Genomic DNA, 12,261 nt, shown 5'->3' with positions numbered 1-12,261 from the left:
TTATCTATTTCTGATAAGAGAGATAAGGTCCAGCAGTCAGCTCGATCCATACCGATCATAATTTTATGCATGTTCCCCTTTAGCCTCTTTGCTCCATGGTGCTATAGAAGTTAGTGTGATGCTATTACAGCTCAGGGCAGTCTGGAATCTGGAGTTCAGTTCCGACGTCACCTGTACGAGTTTGTATGCTCTCCCCGTGAACTGCTTGGGTTTCCTCCAGGTGCTCTGGTTTTCTCCCACAGTTCAAAGCCATACTAGTTAGTAGGTTAATTGGTCATTGCAAATTGTCCTGTGATCAGGCTCGGGCTGGGGTTCTGCCTTTGAGCTCTTGGATGGATTATTCCTTGTCTGGAACCTCATTTTTGACCTTACCACCATGAGTGATCCTACCAGGAGCTAATCTGCAGAGTGTCACTCTCAAGATGTCAGGAACTCACAAGCATCTCCACCACAACAAGGTGATGATCCTCGGAGAAGCAGGTAATAAGTGCTCAGCCTGGCCCTTTTAGTGTTGAAGTTACCATGTTTCCATAAGGCTGATATAGTCAGGGGTGGTTGTGGGGACGTCTCCCACAACCTATCGAATGCTCCAGATGGAGTGTGCCTCAAACAGCCTCTGTCAACCAAGTGCAGATCCTGGCCTTCATGTGCGGCTTAGCTACTGAGCCTGGTGGAACCATTTCTACTGACAGAAGAAAGGGCAAAGATGACACCTCAAAACCAATCACTTCAGGCAGATGGGCCTTGTCATCTCACCTAGGAGAAGGAAAACTCTGATCTCAGACCTCCACTGCCTTGCGATAGACCCACTCCTGGGCAAGGGTACAGGAGTAAACCCAAGAAAAAATCCGGAGCTGGAGTCCTTAAGGCAGAGCTAAGCTGAGTTCAATACTGACTGGCAACTCCTACAATGCTGCTGGTGGAAAACTGTAACGGTCTCTGGCCTTCTTTTGGGTTCATCAGATGCATGAAGAGGGGGCAGCCTGCTTGTCCTCACATCGTACAGTTCTTGCTTGCGTCTCACGTTGACAGCTAGGATGCAGCACCTGTGGTTAACCCCAACCAATGGGGGCCTATCTAAGCTTTATGGAATGTCTCTGGGACTCACAATATATTTAGTTTTACCTCGCAAAATAAATATCAATTCATTGTTTGAAGCCCTTTAATTCTATTAATAACTCTGCTACATTTTATAATTTGATTGCTTCATATTAGCTAGAATGAAAATGCTTCAATAAATGCTTTAAAATGTAAACATCAAGTTCCGCCAAGTCTAACTTATTGAACAAACCTGTTGATTTAAGTTTCACCCTTTCCTCAGCTCCCACCATTTTTAACCTATCTAGGACCTAAGATACTCATAATATTCTCTTCTGCCAAGATAATGCCACTCTCAAGTTGGAAGAGCAATCACCTCTAATCCCATCTAGGTAGCCTCCAATCTGAAGGCATGAACATCAATTTCTTCAGCTTCTGGTAATTATTCTCCTTCCCCTGCTCTCTTCTTCAATTCCTCACTCTGGCCTTTTACCTGCCTATCCTCCTTCCCTTTCTCACATGGTCCACTCTCTTCTCTTATCAGATTCCTTCTTCTGCAGCCCTGTACCTTTTCCACCTATCACCTCCCAGCTTCTTACTTCATACCAGCCCCTCCCCCCCCCCACACACCTGGCTTTACCTATCACCTTCTAGCCTGTACTCCTTCCTCTCTCCCACCTTCTTATTCTGTCATCTTCCCTCTTTCCTTTCCAGTCCTGAAGAAGAATCTTGGACCAAAATGCCAACTGTTTATTCCATTTCATAGATGCTGCCTGATCTGCTGAGTTCCTCCAGCTTTTTATGTGTGATATTCCTGCACTAATATTTACATTAATTCTATTCAACTTATATCATGTGGCATTTTAAAATATCTCCAGATACGTATTCAATTGTCTTCTGAGAGTGAGTGCTGCATCAATTTCCTCTGCTTAGTTATATACTAATGATGTGGGAGGGGTGGTTGGTCGATGGAATGGGGAAGAGGACTGATAACACTTTCTAAACCTCCCAGCAGTATATAATGACAGAAGGCGCTGCAATCTCAAGCAACGGACAATCTGCTGATGGAGCTCAACAGGTAAAGCTGCCCTTGTGGGGAGGGAAAGGAATTGTAAAATTGGTAAATTGGTTTATTGCAACACACACAAAATGCCGGAAGAACTCGACAGGCCAGACAGCATCTTTGGAAGTGAATTAACAGTCGATGTTTCAGGTTGAGACCCTTTACAGGTCGTTAGTGAGATGCCTTCTCAGTGGAAGGAAAGTTGAGTGCAGATTTGGTGAAGGTGATTAACATTGTGCACTGAAAAGCCACAAATAAAACAGTGGGTTGGAAGGATGAAAGGCCATAGATTCAGTTGAGGTTGGAAGAGACAAGAACCAGAGGTCATAGGTTAAGGGTGAAGGATGAAGTATTTAAGGGGAACTTCTTCACTTAGAGGGTGATGACAGTGTGGAACGAGCTGCCAGCAGAGGTGGTGAATACGGGCTCAATCTCAGCAGAAATTTGGATAGGTACACATGGATGGGAAGGGTATGGAGGGCTGTGGTTAGGGTGCAGGTCATTGGACCAGGCAGAATAGTAGTTGGCATGAACTAGATGGGCTGAAGGGCCTGCTTCTGTTTTGTAGTTCCTGTGACTTGATGACTCTGTTTAAAATAATCCTCCAAAAGGCTAGAAGGGAGTTGTAGAGACAAAGTACAAGAAACTTCCATGCTGGCCCCCTTTGCCCCACAGCACCACGGTAGCATAGTGGTCATGTGAGGCTATTACAGCTCAGAGCAGAGTTCAATTCCAGCATCTGCGGAAAGGAAGTTTGGCATTCTTCCTGTGAGCATGTGGCTTTCCCCCACTGCTCCGGTTTCCTCCCACGGTCAAAGACATTCTGATTAGGAGGCTAATTGGTCATTGTAAGTTGTCCCGTGATTAGGCTGGGGTTAACTGGGCAGTGTGGCTCAGTGGACTGGCAGGGTCTATTCTGCTCATTATCGCTAAATAAGTAAATAATCCCATTTTCTCGCATTAGGACGTATAAGACCATTAGACCAAAAGATATAGGAGCAGAAGTAGGCCATTCGACCCATCGAGTCTGCTCCGCCATTTGATCATGGACTGATCCAATTCTTCCAGTCATCCCCACTCCCCTGCCTTCACCCCATACCCTTTGATGCCCTGGCTAATCAAGAACCTATCTATCTCTGCCTTAAATACACCCAAAGGCTTGGCCTCCACAGCTGCTTGTGGCAACAAATTCCACAGATTTACCACCCTCTGCATCGCAGTTCTTCAATCTTGAAGTTGTGCCATCTTGTCCTAGACTCCCCTAACCATGGGAAATACTGTCAGGGCTTTTTACCCAACACGGGCCTTCAAATGGAAATTGGATGAAAGATAATCTCAGGAATCTAGGGAAAGAGTGAGGGTGTAGATTAATTGGGTGGCTTCTTCTGTGCTGAACTACTTTATGGTCCCATAGTCCACAAACTCTGGAGATTCTTCTTCTGAAACTTCTTCCCGCTTTCCTAACTTATTGGAGTATTCTGGTAAGAAGGTAGCACCTTTGGACACAGAAACTTCTGCTGAGCCAATCAAAGCGGTTATTGGCTATTTTAAACATATTTTTTAAGAATTACATGACCCTGTTGGACTTTGAGAACGTAAAGTACTAAAGGTCTACCCCATCAGCAAGTTGTTTATTGGTGGAGAAGCTGACAGGGCTAGATGGTGTGGATTGTGCTGCTGCCTCCTACAGAGAGGCATTGGTGTGCGAATGTGGTGTGCACTCAGAAAGCGATTGCCTTAGTCACTTTTCTTGTGAATGCAAGACCCTGTTGGACTTTTGTAGTGTGAAACGGTGCAGGTCACTGGTTTATTGGAGAGACGGGTGGTGGGGGAGCTGCGTGGCCTCAGTCACAGCGGGGACTAGGCCTCAAGCCAGCTTGTTGCTTGTTTGCAGCAGCCCAGGAGAGGCAGTGCGGCACGGCATCCAGGCGGCACTCAGTGCAGCCCTCCAGTGTTCACTCGGCGGAAGACAAGCTGTATTGTGTTTGCTACAACATTCACAGACTCAGGGAGATGGGCAATATTTGCTGCAGTCTCATACATGCTTGCTATCTTACACATGCTATATGTGCCCTGATCCGTGTGCTGTTGGTACTGTGTTTTGCACCTTGGCCCAGAGTAACACTGTTTTGTTTGGCTGTATTCATGTGAATTCATTACGTACGGTTGTATCACAATTAAACTTGAACTTGAACTTGAATCAAGGTTTGGACGATTTAAGCGCTGGGTCAGTGTGTTGGCGTCGGAAGCGAGGGGATGGGCTGGTTCAGCTCGCTGCTCCACAACTCCATGAGGTTTACTCGTCTGCACTGAACTGAGAGGCTCTGGCCTGCAACGAGCTGGCTGCTTCATCGGCTTTGGGCCTACGAACTCATTTTTGTGAACTTCAGTTCTGAATGCCATTTGGGAGGTCCTTTGAACTTCCCTTCCAGTCCTGATGAATGGTCTTGACCCAAAATGTCACAAACCAGAAGAGGCTGAAGAAGTCTCCCAAGGATAGGTTGAGAGAGCATCAGCTTTTCTCTTTGGGGCAGAGATGGATGAGAGGCCACTTTACAAGATGATGAGATAGAGCTGACCGCCAATGCCCTTTTCCTTAGCAGATATATGAGACTAATACGAGGGGTGATTGGAGAGAAGTACAGGAGGATGTCAGAGTTACGTTCTTTGCACAGTGTGGTAGATATGTGGTACACACTGCCAGGAGTGGTGGTCTAGGCAGAGACTCCTAGATAGGCACATGGCTGAAAGAGAAATGGAGGGCTATGTGGGAGGGACGGTTTAGATTGATCTTGGAGTAGGTTCAAAGGTCACATAACATTGTGGGCTGAAGAGCCTGACCTGTGCTGTAGTGTTCTGTGTTCTACAGCAAGTTCTGTAATTGGTCTTTGACTGAAGTCAATCAGTTGGAGGACTATCCTTCAAAGAGATGGGAAATGTCATGTTTGTGGAGAGATGTTCCTTTGGGTGATGATGTCACGGTTTGCCTCCTGATAAAGCTGAACACACCAAAGGTTTCAGATGATCGATGCTGCTTGGAGTTTTGCCTCAGTGAAGGTCACTGAGTAAACTTGACACAGATTGGCTTTAAGTCCTCTGGCTGATCTTCTTTCTGAAGGATTAGCTCCAACATTCTTCCTGGCGTGATAACAGTCTTGGCCTTCTCGATGCTTTCCAACAGGAAGGCATTGTCCAGCCTGTGCCCGTTCTCTAAACGTGCGTGGAAGTTGTTGCTGAGGACTCCGCAGATTGTCTTTGGGTTCCCCTTGTGCCCGAAGAAGAGGAAGAGCCCGTAGCAGTCCTTGCCGATGGAGTTGCAGAAGCTGGCAATCTTCTCGTGGTTGGTCTTATTGATCACCACTGCCCTGGCAACTTCCATAGATTCAGTGATCTTAAACCTCTTCTCTTCCTCCTCCTCTTCCTTCCTCTCCATGTGAATCACCTGCACGGCAATCTGCAGCTTGGGGTTTTTGGAGGGCAGATCATGCACAGACCAAACCCAGTCAGCGCCCAGCAGAATGGCTTGCTCATCGGTCAGTCTGGTACACCTGATTGATTCGGTGAGCTTACACTGCATGCTCCGGTTAATGTAAGTCATCAGGAAGATATCAATCAGCACGGAGTTACTGAGCTTCAGTTTGCCCTCAGGGTCCTGAAAGCCAACGTAGTCTTTCACTCTCTGCGATGCAGAGACGATGCATTGGTTAAACTGCTGAACCATGTAGAGCCTCTCTGGTATTTTTAGAATATCCTTCAGGATGTTGGTTGTCATATTTGGCAGTGGCTTAATCTCCTTTCTGTAAGATATAAAGCTGAGTTAAGTACATTCACCAAAGAGCAATGTTAGACTGTTCACCTTGACAATACATCACATCTTTACAGCAGTGGAAAGTGCAACCAGTTTCAAACACCTGGGACTGCAAATCTCGTTGTCCCAGAACACTGCTTCTACAGTTAAGAAAGATCACAAATGCCTCTTCTTTTGAAGAAGGCTGACGAGAGCTTCCCTATGCATATCAATACTCATGACCTTCTACCAGTCATAGAACATAGAGAACAGAGCACAGGAGCCGGTCCTTCAGCCCACAGTGTTGTGCCAAACCAGCTGAGAACTCATTCCTCCTATCTGCACAATGTCCATATCCCTCCATCTTCCTCACATTCATGTGCCTATCCAAACGTCTGTTAAAAGCCTCCAATGTATTTGCCTCTTTCCCCATCCGGGCATTCAACATCCTTTGTGTAAAAAAATTACCTCCCACTTCCCCTTTGAGCCTACCCACAGTGAGTAAGCAAGCTTCATCACTGCATGGTATTTTAACTGAATTCTAGTGGAGAGGAAGGCTCTGCACCAGGTAGATAAAATTGCCCAAAGCATCACTGGCACCCGCCTACCTGCCATCAAGGACATATATACAGAGAGAGTAGTAATTTCATGAAGGATCCCATCCACTCTGCTCACAGACTGTCTGCCCCACTCCCACCAGGGAGGAGACTACACAACATGCACTTCAGGACCACCAGACTCAAAAACAAATACTTCCCCAAAGCTGTTAGGGTGGTCAACACCTCCACCCATTAACCCACCCCCACACCCCCAACCAACGTCACTGAATGCCACTTTATGTATATACAATCAGATTATGTATATAACAGCTACTTGTACATTGTGTTTTATAAGATTCCTTTTATATTTATATTTATTGTGTTCTTTAATATCACTGGCATATGCCATGAAATTTGTTTAGTGGCAGCCATATATTGCTATTCATGATAATAAAATTTGTGATATACCTTAAGAGTATTTATATATATATTTTTTTTTTAAAAAAAGTTAAATTAATTTAGTAATGCAGAAAGAGAAAAAATGTAGTGGGTTCAATGTTCAATAACAAATCTGAGGGCTGATGTGAAGAAGCTGTTCCTTCAGGCTCCTGTATTTCCTCCCTGATGGTAGCAATGAGGAGAGGGCACGTCCTGGGTGACAGGGGTCCGTAATGATGTGTGCCACATTTTTGAGGCTCTGCTCCGTGAAGATGTCCTGGATGTTGGGGAAGCTTCTGCCCATGATGGAGCTGACTGAGTTTGTAACTTCTCTGCAGCTTATTGTGTGTTTTTTTATGCCTTATCGGATCTTCAATAACAATCATTTTGTTCTCCTTTACTGAAGAATGGCAAAAAATCATCTCGAAATTTGTGTAAGAACCCTGGTGTAATTCTGCACTGCCATCTCAGAGATGCCTCCACCACCTGCATTGGAAATCCATTCCAGCCACCCACCAATCTGCATGTAAGATAAAAACTAAGCTGCTCATTTTTAAACTTTCCTCTTCTCACATCAAGTGCATGTCTTGTAGCATCTGACATCTCTTTCCTGGGTAATAGAGATTCTGACTGTCCCCTGTCTACTCACCTCTCAAAATTTTCTGACCTTCTATCAAGAGTGAAATAAGGGGCTTCAGTGTCTCTCTTGAATTAGTTTAATGTTTTGAAGATACAAAACAAAACATTGAATATGTGTCTTCAAGCTCCTGTACCTCCTCCTTGATGGTAGCAATGAGAAGAGGGCATGTAAGCAACACACCAAATGCTGGTAGAATGCAGCAGGCCAGGCAGCATCTATAGGGAGAAGCACTGTTGACGTTTTGGGCCAAGACCCTTCGTCAGGACAGCAATGAGAAGAGGGCATGTCCTGGGTTGTGATGGCCTTTAATGATGGACGCTGCCTTCCTGAGACATCGACTTTTGAAGGTGTCCTCGATGGTGGAGAGGATTGCGCCCGTGTTGGAGATGGCTGAGTCTACAGCCCTCTGCAGCTCTTTCTGATCTTGTGATGGTGATGCCATTGAATACTGCAGGTGGGTGGTGGATAAATGGATTTTTTCTTTTTGGATTGCCTGGAACATGTGTGGAGCGGATATCAGTCCAGGTCTGGATATTTTCTAGTCTTTCCATGTTTTGGGTGTGGTCTGATTCAGAGGAGTCCACGATCGGTGCAGAACTTTGTGCCGTCATCAGTGAACGTCCCCCTTTTGCATGTTACGATGAAGCATTCTGAACGAGAGAGCACGTCTTAGGAGAAAATGTTGAGCATGCTTTGTCTTTTCTCTCTGGAGTGAGTGAGAAAGAGAGGTGACTTGATAGAGGGTACAAGATGATAAGAGGGTTTGACAGAGTGGACAGCCAGTGCCCAAATCCCAGGGCGGAAATAGCTAATACGAGGGAGCATATTTTTTAGGTGATTGGAAGAAAGTATCGGGGAGATGTCAGAAGTGTGTTCTTTACACAGTTAGTGGAAAGCCCTGCAGGGGTGATGGTAGAGAAAGATATATTCAGTGCAGATACGAAACTCTTAGATAGGATGATAGAAAAATGCAGGACTATGTGGGAGGGAAGGGTTAGTTTGATCTTGGAGTAGGTTAAAAGGACAGCAGAACATTGTGGGCTGAAGGGCCTGTACTGTGCTGTAACGGTCTGCGAGGCAGCTGAAGGTGGCTGGATAGTTCCACAACAAAGAAACAGGCCAATAATTCCACACCATCTATTTAATATCCATATACACCAATCTTGCTCCAATTCCATTTCATTCTCTCCAATAATTTGTCAAAGAATCTGTCACTCACCTACACAGGGGCAACTTACAATGACCAATGAACCTAACAGCTTCATTGTGGGAGGAAACCCAGCGAGTGACTGAGAGCACATGCAAACTCCATTCTCACAGCTCCCAGGGTCAGGATTGAACCTGTGTCACGGGGGCGCTGTGAGGCAGCTGCTCTCCTGGGCCACTGAATGGTCCCACCCATATTCATTAGAAGATCAGAGCAGGAGTCACTGACGTGTTCTCTCCATTTCTGTCCCACCACAAGATGATATCATGGCCATTTGATTGGCTCCTCCTTTCTACAGATCCTCTGACACTTGACTCTCCTAGAGACATGGAGTTTACTGTAGATTTTGTATATTGTGAGAGCAATATTTTATGTCCTCTAGTTTTAGACTCCCTACCCTGGGAAAAAGACTGTGACTATTTACCTAAACTACTCCCTGCAAGATTTTATAGAACTCTATAAGGTCCCTTCAATCTTCTTTGCTCTGGGGAAAACAGTCCCACCCTACCTGTCTCAGCTTATAATTCAAATCCTTTTACTCTGAGATCACTCACTATAGAAGATGATAACACAGCCTTGGGAAGTGTCGATTTCTCAGTCATATTCTTACTTCTTATAAAAAGTCAAGACTCTTCCCCACTGCTTTAAAATTTACATTCAGGTTCCGATTCAGATTTACTTATATGTACGTACAGTGAAACGCATTGCTCACATCAACAATCAACACAGCCTAATAATTATGTGCTAGGGACAGAATGTGTGGCTAGGGTCACCGCACATTCCGGTGCTAACATAGCATACCCACGATGCTCTGCAGAACAGCACAGAACACAACAAACAACAAAACAAGACAGTACTCTCTCAAGGACAAGACCCTTATCAGTGTTGAAGAGCAAAGGGGTCTTGGAGTCCAAGTTCATAGCTTTATCAACGCAAGTTGATAGAGTGATTAAGAAGACATGTGGCATGCTAGCCTTTAGTAGTTGAGGCACTGAGTTCAAAGTTCAGGAAGTTCTGTTGCAGCTTTATTAAACTCTAGTTAGGTTGCATCTGAAATATTGCATACAGCTCTGGTCCATTATAGGAAGAATGCCGAGGTTTTGGAGAGGGTTCAGGATGCTGCCTGGATCAGAGGACGTTTTATAATTAGAGGCTGCACAAACTTGGGTTGTTTTCTCTGGATTGGTGGCAGCTGAGGGGGAATCTGATAGAGGTTTATAAGATTATGAGAGGCACAGATGGTAGGCAGACAATTTCTTTTTCCCAGGGTTGAAATGTCTAAAATCAGAAGGGAGTCATTTAAGGCAGGGGTTTGCAACCTGAGGTCCATGCTTAATGATATTGGGCCACAGCGTAAAAAGGTTGGGAACCTATGATTTAAGGTGAGAGGGGGTCATTTCAAAAGAAATGTGAGGGACAAGTTTTTTTACACAGACACTAGTGGGTGCCTGGACTGTACTGCCTGGTGTTAGAGGCAGATATATTACAGACTTAAAAGGGATGAGATAGATAGGCACATGAATGTGAGGAAAATGGAGGGATATGGACATTGTAGGCAGAAGAGATTAGTTTAGTTGGCCATTTGATTACTGACTTAATTGGTCCAGCATAGCATTGTGGGCTGAAGGGCCTGCTTGTGTGCTGTACTATTCTATGCTTTATGATCTATGTTCTATGTTCTAAGTGTAAGTCCTTCACCTTCATCCCACCCAGCCATGCACAAACACAGTCCTCCAACCCAGGACACAGCATCTTCATTTAAGAAACATAGAAAACCTACAGCACAATACAGGCCCTTCAGCCCACAAAGTTGTGCCGAACATGTCCTTACCTTAGAAATTACTAGTAATACCTATAGCCCTCTATTTTTCTAAGCTCCATGTACCTATCTAAAAGCCTCTTAAAAGACCCTATCGTATCCGCTTCCACCACCATTGCCGGCAGCCCATTCCACACACTCACCACTCTCTGAGTAAAAAACTTACCCCTGGCATCTCCTCTGTACCTACTCCCCAGCACCTTAAACCTGTGTCCTCTTGTGGCAACCATTTCAGCCCTGGGAAAAAGCCTCTGACTATCCACACGATCAATGCCTCTCATCATCTTATACACTTCTATCAGGTCACCTCTCGTCCTCCGTCACTCCAAGGAGAAAAGGCTGAGTTCACTCAATCTGTTCTCATAAGGCATGCTCCTCAATCCAGGCAACATTATTGTAAATCTCCTCTCCACCCTTTCTATGGTTTCCACATCCTTCCTGTAGTGAGGTGACCAGAACTGAGCACAGTACTCCAAGTGGGGTCTGACCAGGGTTTAGAAATTAAAATTCACTTTCTTACAGCAACAAATATACTTAAATAAAATATTGCAATGGTTGGGTAGGAGACAAAGTTGAGGCTGACACTTGTTCTTTCTGATCTCTGACAGAGGATTAAAACATTTCAATTCTTTGAACGCACCCTAGAAGAGGTGATATCGGACAATGCACCCAGCCGTGTCCGTGTTAATTACCAGTCTTCTCATTGCTACTATCAAGGTACAGGAGTAACAAATACAAAATGCTGGGGGAGCTCAGCAGGTCTGGCAGTTTCTATGGAAATTAATAAAGAGTTGATGTTTTGAGTTGAGACCCTTCAATAGGACAAGATATACAGGAACCAGAAGACACACACTTAATGTTCCAGGAACAGCTTCTTCTCTTCTGCCATCAGATTTCTGAATGGATAAAGAATCTATGTACACCACTTAATTTTTTTTGCTCCTTTTGCACTACTTATATAATTTAACAGTTTTATATATATTTCTTATTGTAATTTATAGTCTTATTATCATGTATTACACTGTACTGCTGCAGCAAAACAACAAAGTTCGTGACATATGCTAGTGATAATTGAACCTGATTTTGATTCGCATCAGCTTGTTTAAAATTACCAGTAGTAGTTCTACATTTTAAATTAACAGGTTTGAAACAATTTTATACTTACTAAACCGTTGGGTAGGCTCCAATGTGGAGATGGATGACCACTTGCCTGTGTTCTGGTACAGTGTGCGGTGCCGAGTGATTCTTCTCGTAGTCCTGCTTTACACAGAACTTCAACACTTAAGCAAATACAGCAGGAGTTTGAAAACTGGCAGAAGCCATGAGTCATCCACTGGAATGAAGGTTATGATTTGCCTTGCAAATACAGGCGTTTTCAGGAGTTGCTGGGTGTAGCACAGACTTATTGCTTTGAAAGCTTATTGAAGAAAGGCTTATCATAAGTAATGTAAATGCAAAGAGCATTTCTTGTGCTTTTGTTGTTACACCCTAAACCCAGGAAAAGATAGCTAAAAATTGATATGTTAAATCGTCATATAACATTGGAGCAGTATTAAGCCATTCAACCCATCGAGTTTGCTCTGCCATTCCATCGCTAACTTATCATCCTTCTAAACCCATTCTCCTCCTTTCTCCCTGTAACCTTCGACGCCCTCACTAATCAAGAACCTATCTACCTCCACTTTAGGTAACCCCAATGACTTGGCCTCCACAGCCATCTGTGGCAATGA

The 12,261-nt window shown here is 44.5% G+C and overlaps 1 protein-coding gene across 1 annotated transcript; it reads right to left on the bottom strand.

The window, feature by feature from the left end:
- Positions 1-5,159: 5,159 nt before the first annotated feature.
- Positions 5,160-11,712, bottom strand: rep15 (RAB15 effector protein). The gene is made up of 2 exons (XM_059973999.1): positions 11,697-11,712; positions 5,160-5,898 (listed from the first exon to the last, which is right to left on the bottom strand). The coding sequence occupies exon 2, from the start codon at positions 5,871-5,873 to the stop codon at positions 5,160-5,162; it is 714 nt and encodes a 237-aa protein (XP_059829982.1). The 5' UTR covers positions 5,874-5,898; positions 11,697-11,712.
- Between the last annotated feature and the right edge of the window lie 549 nt (positions 11,713-12,261).

The sequence above is a fragment of the Hypanus sabinus genome, chromosome 7 (genome assembly GCF_030144855.1).
Source record: "Hypanus sabinus isolate sHypSab1 chromosome 7, sHypSab1.hap1, whole genome shotgun sequence".
NCBI lineage: Eukaryota > Metazoa > Chordata > Chondrichthyes > Myliobatiformes > Dasyatidae > Hypanus > Hypanus sabinus.
This window is presented reverse-complemented; position numbering and strand designations above follow the sequence as displayed.

What these genes read in the sequence shown, in the direction of transcription:
- rep15 (XM_059973999.1), bottom strand. Translation starts at nt 5,873, where the DNA reads ATGACAACCAACATCCTGAAGGATATTCTAAAAATACCAGAGAGGCTC.